At 30.3% G+C, this 23,816-nt stretch overlaps 1 protein-coding gene across 1 annotated transcript in view; it reads right to left on the reverse strand.

The window, feature by feature from the left end:
- Nucleotides 1-313: 313 nt before the first annotated feature.
- Nucleotides 314-23,816, reverse strand: part of LOC127738472 (uncharacterized) — a 30,456-nt gene continuing 6,953 nt past the window's right edge. Inside the window, exons 9-32 of the mRNA XM_052249735.1 lie at nucleotides 23,187-23,303; nucleotides 22,661-22,789; nucleotides 21,606-21,722; nucleotides 20,841-20,969; nucleotides 19,794-19,910; nucleotides 19,043-19,171; nucleotides 17,920-18,036; nucleotides 17,471-17,599; nucleotides 16,415-16,531; nucleotides 15,644-15,772; nucleotides 14,586-14,702; nucleotides 13,816-13,944; nucleotides 12,759-12,875; nucleotides 11,989-12,117; nucleotides 10,932-11,048; nucleotides 10,163-10,291; nucleotides 9,505-9,621; nucleotides 8,736-8,864; nucleotides 5,852-5,968; nucleotides 5,205-5,333; nucleotides 4,051-4,548; nucleotides 2,991-3,119; nucleotides 1,263-1,344; nucleotides 314-362 (exon numbers count right to left, since the gene is read on the reverse strand). Of these exons, the coding sequence (XP_052105695.1) occupies nucleotides 1,271-1,344; nucleotides 2,991-3,119; nucleotides 4,051-4,548; nucleotides 5,205-5,333; nucleotides 5,852-5,968; nucleotides 8,736-8,864; nucleotides 9,505-9,621; nucleotides 10,163-10,291; nucleotides 10,932-11,048; nucleotides 11,989-12,117; nucleotides 12,759-12,875; nucleotides 13,816-13,944; nucleotides 14,586-14,702; nucleotides 15,644-15,772; nucleotides 16,415-16,531; nucleotides 17,471-17,599; nucleotides 17,920-18,036; nucleotides 19,043-19,171; nucleotides 19,794-19,910; nucleotides 20,841-20,969; nucleotides 21,606-21,722; nucleotides 22,661-22,789; nucleotides 23,187-23,303 (3,161 nt within the window). The 3' untranslated portion in view covers nucleotides 314-362; nucleotides 1,263-1,270. The remainder of the gene's footprint in view (nucleotides 363-1,262; nucleotides 1,345-2,990; nucleotides 3,120-4,050; nucleotides 4,549-5,204; nucleotides 5,334-5,851; nucleotides 5,969-8,735; nucleotides 8,865-9,504; nucleotides 9,622-10,162; nucleotides 10,292-10,931; nucleotides 11,049-11,988; nucleotides 12,118-12,758; nucleotides 12,876-13,815; nucleotides 13,945-14,585; nucleotides 14,703-15,643; nucleotides 15,773-16,414; nucleotides 16,532-17,470; nucleotides 17,600-17,919; nucleotides 18,037-19,042; nucleotides 19,172-19,793; nucleotides 19,911-20,840; nucleotides 20,970-21,605; nucleotides 21,723-22,660; nucleotides 22,790-23,186; nucleotides 23,304-23,816) is intronic.

The following is a 23,816-nucleotide window of genomic DNA, read 5'->3' on the forward strand; positions in this document are numbered from 1 at the left end:
ACCCTACTACATTTTGTGAATCAACCTATTCAGGTTATCTTGAACATGTGTTGATCGTTGTTGCTTATCTTTGTTTGTATGTTTATTTTATGGGCGAAGTCAGTGTTGGTGGTTTTGCTGTCTCAAGCACAGTAAAAACCAAGGGCTGAGTTCTATTACTCGATCATTTTCAATTCCAGAAAAAACGAACTGTGTCATTTGTGGAAGCAAATTTGAATCATTTCAAAATTGCATTTAATCAAGTGTTTCGTCTGAAATCACCAATCTAAGTATTTGTCGATCTAATTATCAATATATTACAAAAACATGTTCATCAGTTTAATTCCTTTATTGTTCACTATAAATACAAGATACTCCGCCTTCTACAAAAAAATAGATATGATAAGTATTAGTTCACTAGTATTTTGCTTCTGTAAAGTTGTATTATATTTTTTATCGCTGTCAATGTTAATGCTTACTTTTTTAACTCTTGGATTTGAACGTGCTGGACGATTTTTATTACAACAGCATGTGTTGTCCTCACTTAATTTCGAATTAATACATATATTGTAGTTAAGATTACACTTTAGATCTCTTTCAATTAATTTTGAGTCTTTCGATTTTCAATTGTCAAAACCAAACTTAATAAAAATAAAACCAAGTAGGTAATAACATTTAACAAACAGCTGCAGTAAGTAATTTCACCTATGTGTTGTTGATTCTAATATATTGAATTGTTTAAATATCTCTCAATAAACTTTTAAAACAACAGAAGGAACACAAGACAAATAATCTACATTGTATTACAAATTTTAAGCTTTATTATAGAAATAGCTTGCTTTTTCTTTCAATTCTTATTATTTTTTTTTGTCTTTGGTCGACGCCTATTGAAACTAATTCATTGGGGAAAATATATGTTATTGGGTGACTACTTTTCTTTACAATTTTTTTCAACTTGAAAAAGACTGCACCGTGTTAAATAAACTAATTATAGATACCATGATTTAAAGTTTGTACACCAGACGCGCGTTTCGCCTACAAAAGACGAATTGTTATGGAAGTTTCAACGTGTCAAAATAAATTGGAAAGATTAACTTCTTAAATAAAAAAAAACAATCTGAATTAAAAGTCTTCAGAAAACGAAACGCATTAAGATTCCAGTCTTATAATTTTGGACGGTGTTTCGTCTACAAAGTACTCAACAGTGACGTTCGAATAAAGTTGAAAGGCCAAATAAAGTACGAAGCGGAAGAGGAAAGTAAAAGTATGTTTGCTTTGATTACCTTTGTAATCAGTAATGGGAATCATCACCATATGCTGCCGTCTTCACAACCACTGTTTTAGGAGCGTAGCCAACGCCGTAATCTGTTTTTAACAAATAAATAATTGAGTATTCTTCTTTTTAAAAGTTACATTTTTTACAATTTTTTATCTGAATCAGATATAACTATTTTTCCAACATATTGATTTTTTTTTCAAATCCTTACGACTTTTTTTGTAAGGATGCTGTTAATATATCATTGTATAAATAGACCTTAGGTTGTCGCATATTTTGATAATATACATAGACTATTTTGATTCGTATTTTGTCTTTCTTGCATTTTGTCTAGATTTGGCGATTTCGAAATTTAAAGCATGCTGAATATGTTTTTAAAGCCTCACCACAACATCTTAATTTCTAAACAATGTCCTAGACATTAGAACTTACACAAAGTCATATCAATATTCAAATTAATTGAAATTGGTTTTGAAACAATGAAATTACCTATATCTCTTTAGATTCTACAAAAACAAATCATGATCAAGAACATGAAAATAATTACCTCAAGGTATACAGCGAAGAGGTGTTTGTTTAGCAGTCGACCAAAACAGGCATTTTTGCTTTGATAACTAGACCAGCAATCAATACTTCTTATGATTGCTGAACATTGTCCTAAACAGGGTATATTCAATCGATGTCATATTGTCATTTTTAATTCATAGAAACAATAAATAAAGGCAACAGTAGTATACCGCTGTTCGAAACCTCATAAATCGATAGAGATAAAAACAAATCCGGGTAATAAACTAAAACTGAGGGAAACGCATCAAATATAAGAGGAGAACAACGACACAACAAAAACACAACATTAAAATGTAACACACACAGAAACGAACTATAATATTACAATGGCCATTTTCCTGACTTGGTACAGGACATTTTAAGAAAAAAATGGTGGGTTGAACCTGGTTTTGTGGCATGCCAAACCTCCCGCTTTTATGGCAACGTCAAACACAACACCAAAACGACAACAACACATGACAGGACCACAATACAAATAAATGGGAGAACATATAGGACAAAGAAACACACGAATAATAGCTAACAAAGGGTACTAGGCTTAAAATTCAATACGCCAGACGCGCGTCTCGTCCACACAAGACCAACCAGTGACACTCAGATGAAAAAAGTTTGAAAGCCAAAACAAGTACAAAGCTGAAGAGCACCGAAGACCAAAAATTCCAAAAAGTTGCGCCCAACACGGCCAGGGTTTTCTGCCTGGGACAAGAACATCCTTATCATTTAGAATAATTTATAATTTTGCAAACAGTAAATTTTATAAAATGACTATATAATAGATATACATGATAAAACCAAAGTGGGGACTAACTACAGAATAAAAACGGATACATTACATAAAACAACTTAATCCAAGACATAAAAAAATACACAGCCGATTTAGCCAAAGCATCAACGCACAAAGTGACGTCACATTTGAAATTCTAAAAAAACACACAAAGTGACGTCACAATTGAATTTGAAAAAATATTTCCCAAAAATAAAATAGGATTAGGATTGATTAAAGATTAGATTTGTAATACTGACATTACATTTATTAATAACAATGAAAATTACAATACTTATTAATATCAAATGGTAGTAATTAGATAATTAATTGTAAAATACTCATACTTTGTAGATTTATTTTAATTATGGGCTAGTTCTGATAAAAAACATAACAGTTAATTACCTCCGGAATATAATTCGAAGAGATTGTTCTTCATGAGTCGCCCAAAACAGACACTCCTTCTATGATAACTAGACCAGCAATTACTCCATGAATTGTAAAAATTTTGTAGTCCACATTTTAGTGCGTATGCTAGAAAAATATTTCATGATATGTTTTAATTTAAAAGTGAAAATTAAGCAAATATTATAAATAATTTTCTTATGTTTAGGTTAATGTCTAACGCTGATATAAGATGAGAGTAAACATAAGAACTAACTATCTGCAATATACTATATTCTATGAAGTATGCAAGTATCGTTTTTTACATTCCCGTCTAGTAACACATGGTATAAGTGAAATTGGATTTTGAACTAGTTTTCAGTTTCTGCATGTTCTATTAGATCAGGACTATATTTTGTTATGATTTTATCATTTGGTTAGTAATTAATGAAGATCTGTTGTGGCAAGGCCTTACAATAATTTTTTTAAAGTTTGTTCTAATGTTGTGCTGTTACACCAGTTCCTGGTTTTAGTGAGAGTTGAGCAATCATAAACATATTTAAAACCACAATATTCTACGTTTGCCTATCGCAAGCTGGTATTCTAGAAGTTAAATAGTAGTCGTTGGATACCTCTTTATTACTTGTTACACTTTTCATACTATTGGTTCCCCTACAGCTCACAATGCATGCGTTTTGTTGATCGTTAAAGGCCATTCGGCGACATGTAGTTATTTACATCCTCGTTCATTCGTCTATTATGAAAAGTTGTATACTTGGCCTTTCAAAAAATTATCTGACGTCTACTTTTTATAAATAGGTTTTCATTGCCCATATACGATGAAAATAACAAAAGGATCTTTATTTCTTTGTAATTTAGTACAAAATTTTTAATGTCTATCTTCCCCCATAAAATCAGCTACTCTAATGAATTCATCTCACAATGAGATTTATACTGTGTTATACAAAATGCACTTTTTGTAATCATCAATTTACTTAATTCACTCAAACATGATATCTTTTTTACGTAGGACAAGTTTAGAATACTATAGTCATCTTCTTAAACTGTAAAACTTGCTCACCTTTTCCTCCGTATGAAAATCGGTTGTGACTGATTTTGAATCCATGGAATTTCTTGTAGTAATCCAAGTAACTCACTACGTGTCCGACACCATAACTGGTACCGTAGTCATATTTACCATGAAGTTTATTGATATAATGTTCGTGTTTTACGTGTTGGTATTTAATGTTCAACTGATGCTTTTTGTTCTGATACTCGCGTTCATTCAAATGTCTTTTATGTTGGTATTCAAGAGCTGAAAGATGATGTTTTGTGTGTTGGTGAAGTCTATTTATGTGGAAATCTACGAGTGCTTTAAATCTATTAATGTGTTTATTGGCCACGCTTGAAATTCTGTGAACATGTTTTTCAGCCTGGTAAGCAATATTACGTTCGTGTTTGTTAGATAAGTGTGATATGCTGGCAACATGTTTGTTGGCTACATGATGAATTCTATTCACATGGTAATTGGCAATCTTTTTGTGCTTGTACAAATAATTTAATCCGACTCCATAATGACCTGTAAAATTAATAACTACATTGATACTCAATGAATTCACAAAATATAATTGTATGAAACCGATTGCAGTGATAATTTAAATAAATTTTGATTACAGTGTAGCTATTTCATTTTTTTCCGTTTTTACCATCCTTCCAGCTAATGGATTATTCAAACAGATTTCGACTGTTCTTACTAGTTCTTTTTTCTTTCATATATTCAATGTTTTCATTCATAAGTAGCTGCTCAAAGTGTCTGCAAATTGGTAGAAATAATCAACAAATATGTTCTAGGCATGCAGTATATAATATCAGTGCCTTTGAAATTAATAGTTGTACACATCTTACAATTCTTATTTGAAATTGTTTTGCATATTTTCTTTATCAAGCTTGTCCTTTCGGAGTACAGAAAAAAACCAATACCAAAACATGCGTAAAATTTATCTTATTTTCGGATCCGCGGCAGTTGTGTCCGCCCTCATTTCATTTAGAGATTCCTATTACTCTTAATTTCTGTACTAATTTGTATATCTGTTGCTTTATGTTTTCGATCCTCTTAGACTTGTGATTTGTAATGTAACTAGAGTATGCATTTTCTTCTTCCCTCAATATTTAATAAAAATATAAGAAACATAAACAATTCTATATTTTGCTTCAACATGTCGTTAACGAATATACCTCCACCGTATGTATAGAACAGATGTTGTCTTCTCAGTCGTCCAAAACAGGCACCTACACTATGATACTGATCATAGCAGTCACTCCATAGTCTGTAGAACCGGCCACTGCTACATTTCAGTCGGTATGCTGTAATTAAAAATTATCTTTTTCTTAGGTGTTACGTTGTTAAATGCTTAAATAAGTCTATGTAAAATAAAAATTCTTCTTTTTGAAACTTTTAGAATAATTTCTTCTTTATCTAAAAACAAGAAATGAAACACAAAACACAAAACACAAGAAAAATGTTTGATTGAAGTCATAAAAAAATTAGATTTAATTGAGACTTCGTAACCATGTTTTCAATGAAGTAGCTCAAAATAACTTTGTATTGAAATGATTTATAATTGAGATGGTCTTACACCCCCCCCCCCCCCCCCCCCAATAGAATACCTTTTTGTTCAAGCATAGCCGTTACTGATGAGTCTTTTGTGGACGAAACACGCGTCTAGCGTATGAAATTTTAATCCTGGTATTTATGATGAGTTTATTTATACAGTTCAGCAATATGACTTTATATAAACAAAGCGTTTACTAATTCGGTTTATATTTCAGATGTTTTATTTTTATTTTCTATTAAAGAATGCACATTTTTAGTAACAACTTACAAACTCCATGATATAAAAATCGATTATGGCTTATTTTGAATCCATGATGGCCCCTGTAATAACCATAGCTGTATTTCCCATGACTGTATCCACCAAAAACGCTACCATATGAGCTACCTGTAAAATATTAATAAACATAAATCAATTTGTCGCGTAAAATTTTTAAAAAAAACAGTTACAATTGTATTTTTCACTATCATACATCTGTTACAATGAACATAAGTCTTTTAAATTGGTTACGTCCGAGGCGATTCCCTGAATTAATCTTCGTGAGTAACGCTCAAAGCCAAAAGTTTAAAAGCCAGAATAGTTCAAATACTTGAAAACATATGAGACAATATGACAAGTATCGAAAATTACATGTTGTGCCTTTACGGTTATTTTGAAATATATTTCGAGTTCTATAGTTTATACAGTTGTTCGTGTTGTTATTGCTAATTTTTCAATGTGTTCTAAAGTAATTCTGTATTTGTTGTGCCTGTTTATATCGGTAACGGTTTTGTTTACCATGAGAACGTTTTTTTGAGTTTCAAAATATTAACATTGGGAGTTATGGTTTCGTCATAAATTTGGTAAGAATTAATTTCGAGTTATGCAAGAACCAAAAACTAATTCACTCTTGTATTATGAGTTATCATATGTTTGTACTGTTCAATTGCTTCTATATGACGGTTATGCCATCTGTCAATAGTTGTTCAGAAGCAGATGACCCTTCCTGATCAGATGCACTCGGTACTTGGAAAGATTCAAATTGTTCAATCTAAACTTTTCTTCGGTGGAGTATTTTATGGACTGTTTGATGTTTTATTTGTTATTCTTTTAAGTGTAGGCGATTTTATGTTTTTGGGAGGGGTTTTTTTTTTTGGTCTTCTTAGACTTATTGCATTTCATTGTGACTTTATCAATTCCTACATATTCTCCCAAGTATCTATAACTAAAATCTAAAACTGATGACTCTTTATTTGGAATTGGGTTAATTTTTACTTTCTATCCCAAGTAAATACTAAACTTTTTGAAAACATAGAGATTTATAATTTTCGTTATATATCGTTAACGAATATACCTCCGACGTATTTATAGAACAGATTTTGTCTGCTAAGTCGTCCAAAACAGCCACCTACACTATGATACTGATCATAGCAATTACTCCATAGTCTGTAGAACCGGCTGCTGCTACATTTCAGTCGGTATGCTGTAATTAAATGTTATCTTTTTCTTAGGTGTTACTATGTTAAATGCTAAAACAAGTCTACATAATTTTAAAAAAAATACTTCTTATTTAATTTTTTAATATAATTTCCTTCTTTATCTAAATACAAGAACTGAAACACAAAACACAAAATAAAATGTTTGATTGTAGTCTTAAAAATATTGTATTTAATTGAGATTATGTGAAAATGTCGTGACCGAAATTATAACCATGTTTTCAATGAAGCAATTATAAATGACTTTGTGTTGAAATGATTTATCATTGATATGATCATAATTTTAATTAACTGTTTACAAAACTTAGTATGTTTCGAAATACTACGGATTTTCTTCCCCAGGAATAGATTACCTTATCTGTATTTGGCAAAACATTTCGGAATTTGGGGTCCTCAATGCTCTTCAACTTCGTACTTTATTTGGCCATTTTCCCTTTTTTTAAGCGTTACTGATGAATTTTCCGTACAAAATTTTAATTCTGGTATCTATAATGAGTTTACATATATCGTTCAGCAATATTCTTCTGACTTCATACAAACAAAGCGTTTACTAATTCGGTTTATATTTCGATACTTTATTTTCACTTTCTATTGAGGAATGGATATTTTTAGTGACAACTTACAAGTTCCATGATACAAAAATCTGTTATGTCTTATTTGAAATCCATGATGGCTCCTGTAATAACCATAGCTGTATTTCCCTAGATTGTATCCACCAAAAACGCCACCATATGAACTACCTATAAGTATTTATAAACATAAATCAATTTGTCACGTAAAATTTTAAAACAAATCAGTTAAAATTGTACTTAAACTAACAGACAATTGTTACAGTGAACATAAGACTTTTAAATTGGTTGCGTTTGAGGCAATTCCCTGAATTAACCTTCGTGAGTAACGCAAAACAAAACGTTTCAAAGCCAAGGTAGTTAAAATACTTGAAAACGTATAAGACAATATCGAAAATTTTATGTTGAACCTTTACGCTTATTTTAAAATATATTTCCAGTTCTATAGTTTATAAAGTTGTTCGTGTTGTTATTGCTAGCTTTACAATGTTGTACTAAGTAATATTTTATTTGTTATGCCTTTGTTTTATCGGTAACGGTTTTCTTTACCCTGAGAACGTTTTTAAGTTTGGAAATATTAATATTCGGAGTTATGGTTTGGTAATACATTTAGTAGGAATTTATTTCGAGTTATGCAAGAAATATAAACTATTCCACTCTCGTATTTTGAGCTATCATATGTTTGAACTGTTCATTTGCTTTTAATATGATGGTTATGGCATCTGTCACCAACTGAGCAGAAAAAGATTACCTTTCCTGGGCAGAAGCACTCGGTACTTGGAAAGATTTGAATTGTTCAATCTATACTTTTCTTCTGTGAAGTATTTTGAGGTGTGTTTGTCGTTTTATTTGTCATTCCTTTAAGGCTGGACGATTTGTTTTTTTGGGGAGGGGTTTCGTTTGGTCTTCTTATACTTATGACATTTCATTGTGACTTTATTAATTCTAATATGTTCTTCAAAGTATCTTTAATTAAAATCTAAAACTTTTGACTATTAATTTGGAATTGAGCTTATTTTTACTTTCTATCCTAAGTGTATATATATATAATGTTCTGGAAATATAAAGATTGAGAGATAATTTATCTTTACATATCGTTAAAGAATATACCTCCAACGTATTTATAGAACAGATTTTGTCTGCTAAGTCGTCCAAAACAGCCACCTACACTATGATACTGATCATAGCAATTACTCCATAGTCTGTAGAACCGGCTGCTGCTACATTTCAGTCGGTATGCTGTAATTAAATATTATCTTTTTCTTAGGTGTTACTATGTTAAATGCTTAAACAGGTCTATATAATGTACAAAAAATACTTCTTTTCTAATTTTTTAAAATAATTTCCTTCTTTATCCAAACTCAAGAACCGAAACACAAAACATACAGAAAAATATTTGATTGTAGTCCTAAAAATATTGTATTCAATTGAGACTTCGTAAAATGTCGTGACCGAAATCATAACATGTTTTCAATGAAGCAACTCAAAATTACTTTGTGTTGAAATGATTTATCATTGATATGGTCATGATTTTAAATTACCTGTTTACAAAACTTATAATGTTTCCAAAATATTACGCATTTTCTACCCCAGGAATAGATTACCTTATCTGTATTTGGCAAAACATCTCGGAATTTGGGGTCATCAACGCTCTTCAACTTCGTACTTTATTTGGCCATTTTCCCTTTTTTGTTCAAGCGTTACTCTGATGACTTATGCGAACAAAATTTTAATTCTGGTATCCATGATTAGTTTATTTATATAGTTCAGCAATATTCTTCTGACTTCATACAAACAAAGCGTTTACTAATTCGGTTTATATTTCGATACTTTATTTTCATTTTCTATTGAGGAATGGATATTTTTAGTAACAACTTACAAGTTCCATGATACAAAAATCTATTATGTCTTATTTGGAATCCATGATGGCTCCTGTAATAACCATAGCTGTATTTCCCTAGACTGTTTCCACCAAAAACGCCGCCATATGAACTACCTGTAAATATTTATAAACATTAATCAATTTGTCACGTACATTTAGTAAGAATTAATTTCGAGTTATGCAAGAAACATAAACTATTCCACTCTCGTATTATGAGCTATCATATATTTGAACTGTTCATTTGGATTTAATATGATGGTTATGGCATCTGTCACCAACTGAGCAGAAACAGATTATCCTTTCCAGGGTAGATGCACTCGGTACTTGGAAAGATTCAAATTCTTCAATCTATACATTTCTTCGGTGAAGTAATTTGTGCATTGTTTTTCGTTTTATTTGTTATTCATTTAAGGCTGGACGATTTGGCTTTTTGGGGAGAGGTTTCGCTTGGTCTTCTTATACTTATGACATCTCATTGTGACTTTATTAATTCTTATATGTTCTTCAAAGTATCTATAATTAAAATCTAAAACTTTTGACTCTTAATTTGGAATTGAGCTCATTTTTACTTTCTATCCCAAGTATATATATATAATGTTCTGGAAATATAAAGATTGAGAGATAATTTATCTTTACACATCGTTAACGAATATACCTCCAACGTATTTATAGAACAGATTTTGTCTGCTAAGTCGTCCAAAACAGCCACCTACACTATGATACTGATCATAGCAATTACTCCATAGTCTGTAGAACCGGCTGCTGCTACATTTCAGTCGGTATGCTGTAATTAAATATTATCTTTTTCTTAGGTGTTACTATGTTAAATGCTTAAACAGGTCTATATAATGTACAAAAAATACTTCTTTTCTAATTTTTTAAATAATTTCCTTCTTTATCCAAACTCAAGAACCGAAACACAAAACATACAGAAAAATATTAGATTTTAGTCCTAAAAATATTGTATTCAATTGAGACTTCGTAAAAATGTCGTGACCGAAATCATAACCATGTTTTCAATGAAGCAACTCAAAATTACTTTGTGTTGAAATGATTTATCATTGATATGTTCATAATTTTAAATTACCTGTTTACAAAACTTATAATGTTTCCGAAATATTACGGATTTTCTACCCCAGGAATAGATTACCTTATCTGTATTTGGCAAAACATCTCGGAACTTGGGGTTATCAACGCTCTTCAACTTCGTACTTTATTTGGCCATTTTCCCTTTTTTGTTCAAGCGTTACTCTGATGACTTTTGCAAACAAAATTCCAATTCTGGTATCCATGATGAGTTTATTTATATAGTTCAGCAATATTCTTCTGACTTTTAAAAACAAAGCGTTTACTAATTCGGTTTATATTTCGATACTTTATTTTCATTTTCTGTTGAGGAATGGATATTTTTAGTAACAACTTACAAGTTCCATGATACAAAAATCTATTATGTCTTATTTGGAATCCATGATGGCTCCTGTAATAACCATAGCTGTATTTCCCTAGACTGTATCCACCAAAAACGCCGCCATATGAACTACCTGTAAATATTTATAAACATAAATCAATTTGTCACGTAAAATTTAAAAACAAATGAGTTAAAATTCGTTTTAAACTAACAGACAATTGTTACAGTGAACATACGATTTCTAAATTGGTTGTGTCCGAGGCGATTCCCTGAATTTACAATCGTGAATAACGCAAAACAAAAAGTTTCAAAGCCAAGGTAGTTAAAATACTTGAAAACGTATAAGACAATATCGAAAATTATATGTTGAGCCTTTACGGTTATTTTAAAATATATTTCCAGCTCTATAGTTTATAAAGTTGTTCGTGTTGTTATTGCTAGTTTTTCAATGTTGTACTAAGTAATATCTTATTTGTTATGCCTTTGTTTTATCGGTAACGGGTTTTTTTTTACCCTGAGAACTTTTTTGAGTTTGAAAATGTTAATGTTCGGAGTTATGGTTTGGTAATACATTTAGTAAGAATTAATTTCGAGTAATGCAAGAAACATAAACTATTCCACTCTCGTATTATGAGCTATCATATATTTGAACAGTTCATTTGGATTTAATATGATGGTTATGGCATCTGTCACCAACTGAGCAGAAACAGATTATCCTTTCCAGGGTAGATGCACTCGGTACTTGGAAAGATTCAAATTCTTCAATCTATACATTTCTTCGGTGAAGTAATTTGTGCATTGTTTTTCGTTTTATTTGTTATTCATTTAAGGCTGGACGATTTGGCTTTTTGGGGAGAGGTTTCGCTTGGTCTTCTTATACTTATGACATCTCATTGTGACTTTATTAATTCTTATATGTTCTTCAAAGTATCTTTAATTAAAATCTAAAACTTTTGACTCTTAATTTGGAATTGAGCTCATTTTTACTTTCTATCCCAAGTATATATATATAATGTTCTGGAAATATAAAGATTGAGAGATAATTTATCTTTACACATCGTTAACGAATATACCTCCAACGTATTTATAGAACAGATTTTGTCTGCTAAGTCGTCCAAAACAGCCACCTACACTATGATACTGATCATAGCAATTACTCCATAGTCTGTAGAACCGGCTGCTGCTACATTTCAGTCGGTATGCTGTAATTAAATATTATCTTTTTCTTAGGTGTTACTATGTTAAATGCTTAAACAGGTCTATATAATGTACAAAAAATACTTCTTTTCTAATTTTTTAAAATAATTTCCTTCTTTATCCAAACTCAAGAACCGAAACACAAAACATACAGAAAAATATTAGATTTTAGTCCTAAAAATATTGTATTCAATTGAGACTTCGTAAAAATGTCGTGACCGAAATCATAACCATGTTTTCAATGAAGCAACTCAAAATTACTTTGTGTTGAAATGATTTATCATTGATATGTTCATAATTTTAAATTACCTGTTTACAAAACTTATAATGTTTCCGAAATATTACGGATTTTCTACCCCAGGAATAGATTACCTTATCTGTATTTGGCAAAACATCTCGGAACTTGGGGTTATCAACGCTCTTCAACTTCGTACTTTATTTGGCCATTTTCCCTTTTTTGTTCAAGCGTTACTCTGATGACTTTTGCAAACAAAATTCCAATTCTGGTATCCATGATGAGTTTATTTATATAGTTCAGCAATATTCTTCTGACTTTTAAAAACAAAGCGTTTACTAATTCGGTTTATATTTCGATACTTTATTTTCATTTTCTGTTGAGGAATGGATATTTTTAGTAACAACTTACAAGTTCCATGATACAAAAATCTATTATGTCTTATTTGGAATCCATGATGGCTCCTGTAATAACCATAGCTGTATTTCCCTAGACTGTATCCACCAAAAACGCCGCCATATGAACTACCTGTAAATATTTATAAACATAAATCAATTTGTCACGTAAAATTTAAAAACAAATGAGTTAAAATTCGTTTTAAACTAACAGACAATTGTTACAGTGAACATACGATTTCTAAATTGGTTGTGTCCGAGGCGATTCCCTGAATTTACAATCGTGAATAACGCAAAACAAAAAGTTTCAAAGCCAAGGTAGTTAAAATACTTGAAAACGTATAAGACAATATCGAAAATTATATGTTGAGCCTTTACGGTTATTTTAAAATATATTTCCAGCTCTATAGTTTATAAAGTTGTTCGTGTTGTTATTGCTAGTTTTTCAATGTTGTACTAAGTAATATCTTATTTGTTATGCCTTTGTTTTATCGGTAACGGGTTTTTTTTTACCCTGAGAACTTTTTTGAGTTTGAAAATGTTAATGTTCGGAGTTATGGTTTGGTAATACATTTAGTAAGAATTAATTTCGAGTAATGCAAGAAACATAAACTATTCCACTCTCGTATTATGAGCTATCATATATTTGAACAGTTCATTTGGATTTAATATGATGGTTATGGCATCTGTCACCAACTGAGCAGAAACAGATTATCCTTTCCAGGGTAGATGCACTCGGTACTTGGAAAGATTCAAATTCTTCAATCTATACATTTCTTCGGTGAAGTAATTTGTGCATTGTTTTTCGTTTTATTTGTTATTCATTTAAGGCTGGACGATTTGGCTTTTTGGGGAGAGGTTTCGCTTGGTCTTCTTATACTTATGACATCTCATTGTGACTTTATTAATTCTTATATGTTCTTCAAAGTATCTTTAATTAAAATCTAAAACTTTTGACTCTTAATTTGGAATTGAGCTCATTTTTACTTTCTATCCCAAGTATATATATATAATGTTCTGGAAATATAAAGATTGAGAGATAATTTATCTTTACACATCGTTAACGAATATACCTCCAACGTATTTATAGAACAGATTTTGTCTGCTAAGTCGTCCAAAACAGCCACCTACACTATGATACTGATCATAGCAATTACTCCATAGTCTGTAGAACCGGCTGCTGCTACATTTCAGTCGGTATGCTGTAATTAAATATTATCTTTTTCTTAGGTGTTACTATGTTAAATGCTTAAACAGGTCTATATAATGTACAAAAAATACTTCTTTTCTAATTTTTTAAAATAATTTCCTTCTTTATCCAAACTCAAGAACCGAAACACAAAACATACAGAAAAATATTTGATTGTAGTCCTAAAAATATTGTATTCAATTGAGACTTCGTAAAAATGTCGTGACCGAAATCATAACCATGTTTTCAATGTAGCAACTCAAAATTACTTTGTGTTGAAATGATTTATCATTGATATGGTCATAATTTTAAATTACCTGTTTACAAAACTTATAATGTTTCCGAAATATTACGGATTTTCTACCCCAGGAATAGATTACCTTATCTGTATTTGGCAAAACATCTCGGAATTTGGGGTCATCAACGCTCTTCAACTTCGTACTTTATTTGGCCATTTTCCCTTTTTTGTTCAAGCGTTACTCTGATGACTTTTGCGAACAAATTTTAATTCTGGTATCCATGATGAGTTTATTTATATAGATCAGCAATATTCTTCTGACTTTATACAAACAAAGCGTTTACTAATTCGGTTTATATTTCGATACTTTATTTTCATTTTCTATTGAGGAATGGAAATTTTTAGTAACAACTTACAAGTTCCATGATACAAAAATCTATTACGTCTTATTTGGAATCCATGATGGCTTCTGTAATAGCCATAGCTGTATTTCCCTAGACTGTGTCCACCAAAAACGCCGCCATATGAACTGCCTGTAAATATTTATAAACATAAATCATTTTGTCACGTAAAATTTTAAAACAAATCTATTAACATTTTACTCGAACTAAAACTAACAGGCAATTGTTACAGTGAACATACGATTTCAAAATTGGTTGTGTCCGAGGTAATTCCCTGAATTAACCTTCGTGAGTAACGCAAAACAAAACGTTTCAAAGCCAAGGTAGTTAAAATATTTGAAAACGTATAAGACAATATCGAAAATTATATGTTGAGCCTTTACGGTTATTTTAAAATATATTTCCAGTTCTATAGTTTATAAAGTTGTTTGTGTTGTTTTTGCTAGATTTTTAATGTTGTACTAAGTAATATTTTATTTGCTATGCCTTTGTTTTATCGGTAACGGTTTTTTTTTACCCTGAGAACGTTTTTTGAGTTTGAAAATATTAGTATTCGGAGTTATGGTTTGGTAATACATTTAGTAGGAATTTATTTCGAGTTATGCAAGAAACATAAACTATTCCGCTCTCGTATAATGATCTATCATATGTTTGAACTGTTCATTTACTTTTAATCTGATGGTTATGGCATCTGTCACCAATTGAGCAGAAACAAATTACCCTTCCAGGGAAGATGCAATCGGTATTTGGAAATATATCAATTGTTCAATCTAAACATTTTCTTCTGTGAAGTATTTTGCGGCCTATTTGTCGTTTTATTTGTCATTCCTTTAAGGCTGGGCTATTTTGTTTTTTTGGGGAGGGGTTTCTTTTGGTCTTCTTATACTTATGATACTTCATTCTGACTTTATTAATTCTAACATGTTCTTCGAAGTATCTATAATTAAAATCTAAAACTTATGATTCTTTATTTGGAATTGAGTTTATTTTTACTTTCTATCCCAAGTATATTAAAAACTTTTTGGAAGCATCAAGATTTATAATTTGTCTTTACAATTCTTAAACGAAAATACCTCCAACGTATTTATAGAACAGATTTTGTCTGCTAAGTCGTCCAAAACAGCCACCTACACTATGATACTGATCATAGCAATTACTCCATAGTCTGTAGAACCGGCTGCTGCTACATTTCAGTCGGTATGCTGTAAATAAATATTATCTTTTTCAAAGCTGTTACTTTGTTAAATGCTTAAACAAGTCTACATAATGTAAAAAAAAAACTTCTTTTTCAATTTTTTTATATAATTTCCTTCTTTATCTAAATACAAGAACTGAAACACAAAACACAAAATAAAATGTTTGATTGTAGTCCTAAAAATATTGTATTCAATTGAGACTTCGTGAAAATGTCGTGACCGAAATCATAACCATGTTTTCAATAAAGCAACTCAAAATTAATTTGTGTTGAAATGATTTATCATTGATATGGTCATAAATTTAAATTACCTGTTTACAAACCTTACAATGTTTTCGAAATACTACAGATTTTCTTTTCCAGGAATAGATTACCTTATCTGTATTTGGCAAAACATTTCGGAATTTGGGGTTCTCAATGTTCTTCTACTTCGTACTTTATTTGACCATTTTCCCTTTTTTTATTCAAGCGTTACTCTGATGTCTTTTGCGTAAGAAAATTTTATTCTGGTATCTATGATGAGTTTATTTATATAGTTCGGCAATATTCTTCTGACTTTTTAAAACAAAGCGTTTACTAATTCGGTTTACATTTCGATACTTTATTTTCATTTTCTATTGAGGAATGTATATTTTAAGTAACAACTTACAAGTTCCATGATACAAAAATCTGTTATGTCTTATTTGGAATCCATGATGGCTCCTGTAATAACCATAGCTGTATTTCCCCAGACTGTATCCACCAAAAATGCCACCATATGAGCTACCTGTAAATATTTATAAACATAAATCATTTTGTCACGTAAAATTTTAAAACAAATCTATTAACATTTTACTCAAACTAAAACAAACAGACAATTGTTACAGTGAACATTAGACCTTTAAATTGGTCGCGCCTGAGGCGATTCCCTGAATTTACGATCGTTAGTAACGCAAAACAAAAGATTTCAAAGCCAAAGTAGTGTTAATACTTGAAAACGTATGATTTCTTATGAAAAATTATATGTTGTGCTTTTTACTTATTTTGAAATATATATCCGGGTCTATAGTTTATTAAGTTGTTTGTGTTGTTATTGCTAGTTTTTCAATGTTGTACTATAGTAATATTGTACTTGTAATGCCTTTGTTTTATCGGTTACGGTTTTCTTTACCTTGAGAACTTTTTTTAATTTGAAAATATTTTCATTCGGAGTTATGGTTTGGTAATACATTTATCAGGAATTTATTTCGAGTTATGCAAGAAAAATAAACTATTCCACTCTCGTATTATTAGCAATCATATGTTTGAACTGTTCATTTGTTTTTTTATGTGATGGTTATGGCATCTGTCACCAATTGACAAAAAACAGATTAGCCTTCCTGGGCAGATGCACTCGGTATTTGGAAAGATTCAAATTGTTCAATCTAAACTTTTCGTCTGTGAAGTATTTTGCGGACTGTTTGTTGTTTTATTTGTTATTCCTTTAAGGCTGGGCTATTTGGATTTTTTGATTAGGGGTTTCATTTGGTCTTCTTATATTTATGACATTTCATTTTGACTTTATTAATTCCTAAATGTTCTCCCAAGTATTTATCATTAAAATCTAAATCTTTTGACTCTTTGTTTGGAATTGAGTTTATTTTAACTTTCTATCCCAAGTATATTTAAAACTTTTTTGAAAAAAAAAGATTGATTATTTATCTCTATATATCGTTAACGAATATACCTCCAACGTATTTATAGAACAGATTTTGTCTTCTAAGTCGTCCAAAACAGCAACCTACACTATGATACTGATCATAGCAATCACTCCATAGTCTGTAGAACCGGCTGCTGCTACATTTCAGTCGGTATGCTATAATTAAATATTATCTTTTTTCCTAGGTGTTACTTTGTAAAATGCTTAAAACGGTCTATATAATGTAAAAAATACTTCTTTTCTAATTTATTTCAATAATTTCCTTCTTCATCTAAACACATGAACTGAAACACAAAACACAAAATGAAATGTTTGATTGTAGTCTTAAAAATACTGTATTGAATTGACTTTATTTATATCGTTTAGCAATATTCTTATGACTTTATACAAACAAAGCGTCTACTAATTCGGTTTATATTTCGATTTTTCATTTTTCATTTTCTATTGAGGAATGGATATTTTTAGTTACAACTTACAAATTCCATGATACAAAAATCTATTATGTGTTATTTGGAATCCATGATGGCTCCTGTAATAACCATAGCTGTATTTCCCGTGACTGTATCCACCAAAAATGCCACCATATGAGCTACCTGTAAATATTTATAACCATAATTCAATTTGCCACGTGAAATCTTAAAACAATTCAGTTAAAATTGTGTTCAAACTAACAGACAATTGTTACAGTGAATATAAGACTTATAAATTGGTTGCGTTCGAGGCAATTCCCTGATTTTACCTTCGTGAGTAACCCAAAACAAAAAGTTTCAAAGCCAAGGTAGTTTAAACACTTGAAAACGTATGAGACAATATCGAAAATTATATGTTGTGCCTTTACGGTTATTTTGAAATATATTTCCAGTTTATTGGTTTCTAAAGTTGTTTGTGTTGTTATTGCTAGTTTTTCAATGTTCTTCTAAAGCAATATTTTATTTGTTATGCCTTTGTGTTTATCGGTAACGGTTTTGTTTACCATGAGTTTGAAAATATTAACATGGATTAACGGTTTGGTCATAAAATTGGTAGGAATTTATTTCGAGTAATGCAAAAAACATAAACTTATTAACTCTTGTTTTATGGCCTATCATATGTGTGTACTCTTCAATTGCTTTTTATATGATTGTTATTGCATCTATCAATAGTTGACCAGAAGCAGATTACCCTTTCCAGGGCAGATGCACTCGGTACTTGGAAATATTCGAATTGTTCAATCTAAACTTTACTTCGGTGAAGTAATTTGTGGACTGTTTTTCGTTTTATTTGTTATTCAATTAAGGCTGGGCAATGTGGTTTTTGGGGAGGGGTTTATTTTGGTCTTCTTAGACTTATGGCATTTCATTGTGACTTTATTAATTTTTACATGTTCTCCCAAGTATTCATAATGAAACTTACAAACATAACAAAATATCAATTTTGTCTTCAAATATCGTTTTCTATATAAATACCTTCATTGCAGATATAGAACAGATGATGTATTTTAAAAATTGTGATTCATTATTAGAATTGAGTTTATTTTTACTTTCTATCGAAAGAAAATATTAAACTTTTTGAAAACATTGAAATTTATAATTTTTCTTTATATATCGTTAACGAATATACCTCCAACGTATTTATAGAACAGATGCTGTCTTCTAAGCCGTCCAAAACAGGCACCTACACTATGATACTGATCATAGCAATTACTCCATAGTCTGTAGAACCGGCTGCTGCTACATTTCAGTTGATAAGCTGTAATTAGATATTATCTTTGTCTTATGTATTACTTTGTTGAATGCTAAGACAAGTCTATATAATGTAAAAAAAATACTTCTTTTCTATGTTTTTAAAATAATTTCTTTCTTTAACTAAACAAAAGAACTGAAACACAAAACAAAAAACGGAAAATAAAATGTTTGAGTGTAGTCCTAAAAATATTGTATTCAATTGAGACTTCGTGAAAATGTCGTGACCGAAATAATAACCATGTTTTCAATGAAGCAACACAAAAATTACTTTGTGTTGAAATGATTTATCATTGATATGGTCATAATTTTGAATAATCTGTTTACAAAACTTAGAAAGATTTCGAAATACTACATACTTTCTACCCACGGAGTAGATTACCTTATCTGTATTTGGCAGAACATTTCGGAATTTGGGGTCATCAATGTTCTTCAACTTCGTACTTATTTGGCCATTTTCATTTTTTTTAATCAAGCGTAACTGGTGACTTTTGCGCACAAAATTTTGATCCTGGTATCTTTAATGAGTTTATTTATAAAGTTCAGCAATACTCTTATGACTTTATACAAACAAACCTATTTTACTTTCATTTTCTATTGATGAATGGATATTTTTAGTAACAACTTACAAGTTCCATGATACAAAAATCTATTATGTGTTATTTGGAATCCATGATGGCTCCTGTAATAACCATAGCTATATTTCCCGTGACTGTATCCACCAAAAACGCCACCATATGAGCTACCTGTAAATGTTTATAAACATAAATCAATTTGTCATGTAAAATTTAAAAATTAATTCAGTAAAAATTGTACTAACACACAATTGTTACAGTGAACATAATGCTTTTAAATTGGTTGCATCCGAGGCGAGTCCCTGAACTTACATTCGTGAGTAACCCAAAACAATAAGTATCAAAGCCAAGATAGTTTAAATACTTGAAAACGTATGAGACAATATCGAAAATTATATGTTGTATCGTTACGGTTATTTTGAAATATATTTCCAGTTTTTTTCGTTTATAAAGTTGTTTGAGTTGTTATTACAAGTTTTTCAATGTTCTACTAAAGCAATATTTTATTTGTTATGCCTTTGTGTTTATCGGTAACGGTTTTGTTTACCATAAGAACGTTTTTTTATTTGAAAATATTAACATTCGGAGTTATGGTTTTGTCATAAAATTGGTAGGTATTTATTTCGAGTTATACAAGAAACATAAACTAATTCACTCTTTTATTATGAGCTATGATATGATTTTACTGTTGAATTGCTTTTTATATGATTGTTACTGCATCTATCAATAGTTAACCAGAAGCAGATTACCCTTTCCAGAGCAGATGCACTCGGTACTTGGAAAGATTCAAATTGTTCAATCTAAACATTTCTTCGGTGAAGTAATTTGTGGACTGTTTTTCGTTTTATTTGTTATTCATTTAAGGCTGGGCGATGTGGTTTTTTGGGGAGGGGTTTCTTTTGTTCTTCTTATACTTATGACTATACATTATGACTTTATTAATTCCTACATGTTCTTCGAGGTATCTTTAATTAAAATCTAAAACTTATGATTCTTTATTTGGAATTGAGTTTATTTTTACTTTCTATCCCAAGTATAAATAGAACTGTTTGGAAACATCAAGATTTATAATATGTCTTTACATATCTTCAACGAATATACCTCCAACGTATTTATAGAACAGATTTTGTCTGCTAAGTCGTCCAAAACAGCCACCTACACTATGATACTGATCATAGCAATTACTCCATAGTCTGTAGAACCGGCTGCTGCTACATTTCAGTCGGTATGCTGTAATTAAATATTATCTTAGGTGTTACTTTGTTAAATGCTTATACAAGTCTACATAATGTAAAAACATACTTCTTTTTTAATTTTTTAATATAATTTCCTTCTTTATCTAAACACAAGAACTGAAACACAAAACACAAAATAAAATCTTTGACTGTAGTCCTAAAAATATTGTATTCAATTGAGACTTCGTGAAAATGTCGTGACCGAAATTATAACCATGTTTTCAATGAAGCAACTCAAAATTACTTTGTGTTGAAATGATTTATCATTGATATGGTCATAAATTTAAATTACCTGTTTACAAATCTTAGAATGTTTTTGAACTACTACGGATTTTCTTTTCCTGGAAAAGATTACCTTATCTGTATTTGGCAAAACATTTCGGAATTTGGGGTCCTCAATGCTCTACAACATCGTACTTAATTTGGCCATTTTCCCTTTTTTTATTCAAGCGTTACTCTGATGACTTTTGCGTTAGACAATTTTAATTCTGGTTTTTATGATGAGTTTATTTATATAGTTCAGCAATACTCTTCTGACTTTTGAAAACAAAGCGTTTACTACCTCGGTTTATACTTCGATACTTTATTTTCACTTTCTATTGAGGAATGGATATTTTAAGTAACAACTTACAAGTTCCATGATACAAAAATCTGTTATGTCTAATTTGGAATCCATGATGGCTCCTGTAATAACCATAGCTGTATTTCCCGTGACTGTATCCTCCAAAAATGCCACCATATGAGCTACCTGTAAATATTTATAAACACAAATCATTTTGTCACGTAAAATTTTAAAACAAATCAGTTAACATTTTACTTAAACTAAAACTAACAGACAATTGTTACAGTGAACATTAGACTTTTAAATTGGTCGCGCCTGAGGCGTTTCCCTGAATTTACCTTCGTGAGTAACTCAAAACAAAAAATTTCAAAGCCAAAGTAGTGTAAATACTTGAAAACGTATGAGATAATATAGAAAATTATATGTTGTGCTTTTTACTTATTTTGAAATATACATCCAGTTCTATACTTTATAAAAGTTGTTCGTGTTGTTATTGCTAGTTTTTCAATGTTGTACTATAGTAATATTTTACTTTTTATGCCTTTGTTTTATCGGTAACCGTTTTGTTTACCTTGAGAACGTTTTTTTAGTGTGAAAATATTATTATTCGGAGTTATGATTGGTAATACATCTAGTAGGAATTTATTTCGAGTTTTGCAAGAAACATAAACTTTTCCACTCTCGTATTATGAGCTATCATATGTTTGAACTGTTCATTTTTTTTTTATATGATGGTTATTGCATCTGTCACCAACTGAGCAGAAACAGATTAGCCTTCCCGGGAAGATGCACTCGGTACTTGGAAAGATTTAAAGTGTTCAATCTAAACATTTCTTCTGTGAAGTATTTTGCGGATTGTTTGTCGTTTTATTTGTTATTCCTTTAAGGCTGGGTGATTTGGTTTTTTGGGGAGAGGTTTCTTTTGGTCTTCTTATACTTATGACATTTCATTTTAACTGTATTAATTCCTTCATGTTCTCCCAAGTAACTATAATTAAAACCTAAAACTTTTGACTCTTTATTTGGAATTGAGTTTATTTTAATTTTCTATCCTAAGTATATATAAAAACTTTTGGAAACAAAAAGATTGATAATTTATCTGTATATATCGTTAACGAATATACCTCCAACGTATTTATAGAACAGATTTTGTCTTCGAAGTCGTCCAAAACAGCAACCTACACTATGATACTGATCATAGCAATTACTCCATAGTCTGTAGAACCGGCTGCTGCTACATTTCAGTCGATATGCTGTAATTAAATATTATCTTTTTCTTATGTGTTACTTTGTTAAATGCTTAAAGATGTCTACATAATGTAAAAAATACTTCTTTTCTAATTTTTTTTTAATAATTTCCTTCTTTATCTAAACACAAGAACTGAAACACAAAACACAAAAGGAAATGTTTGATTGTAGTCTTATAAATATTGTATTCAATTGAGACTTCGTGAACATGTCGTGACCGAAATTAGAACCATGTTTTCAATGAAGCAACTCTTTATCTTGGTTTCTATGATGAGCTTATTTATATCGTTCAGCAAAATTCTTATGACTTAATACAAACAAAGCGTCTACCAATTCAGTTTATATTTCGATATTTCATTTTCATTTTCTATTAAGGAATGGATATTTTTAGTGACAACTTACAAATTCCATGATACAAAAATCTATTATGTGTTATTTGGAATCCATGATGGCTCCTGTAATAACCATAGCTGTATTTTCCGTGACTGTATCCACCAAAAACGCCACCATATGAGCTACCTGCAAATATTTATAACCATAAATCAATTATACACGTAAAATCTTAAAACAATTCAGTTAAAATTGTGTTCAAACTAACAGACAATTGTTACAGTGAACATAAGACTTATAAATTGGTTGCGTTCGAGGCAATTCCCTGATTTTACCTTCGTGAGTAACCCAAAACAAAACGTTTCAAAGCCAACGTAGTTTAAACACTTGAAAACGTATGAGACAATATCGAAAATTATATGTTGTGCCTTTTCGGTTATTTTGAAATATATTTCCAGTTTATTGGTTTATAAAGTTGTTTGTGTTGTTATTGCTAGTTTTTCAATGTTCTACTAAAGCAATATTTTATTTGTTATGCCTTTGTGTTTATCGGTAACGGTTTTGTTTACCATGAGAACGTTTTTTTTTAGTTTGAAAATATTAACATTCGGATTTACGGTTTGGTCATAAAATTGGTAGGAATTTATTTCGAGTTTTGCAAAATACATAAACTTATTCACTCATGTTTTATGGCCTATCATA

The sequence above is a fragment of the Mytilus californianus genome, unplaced genomic scaffold (genome assembly GCF_021869535.1).
Source record: "Mytilus californianus isolate M0D057914Y unplaced genomic scaffold, xbMytCali1.0.p SCAF_4, whole genome shotgun sequence".
NCBI classification, from domain to species: domain Eukaryota; kingdom Metazoa; phylum Mollusca; class Bivalvia; order Mytilida; family Mytilidae; genus Mytilus; species Mytilus californianus.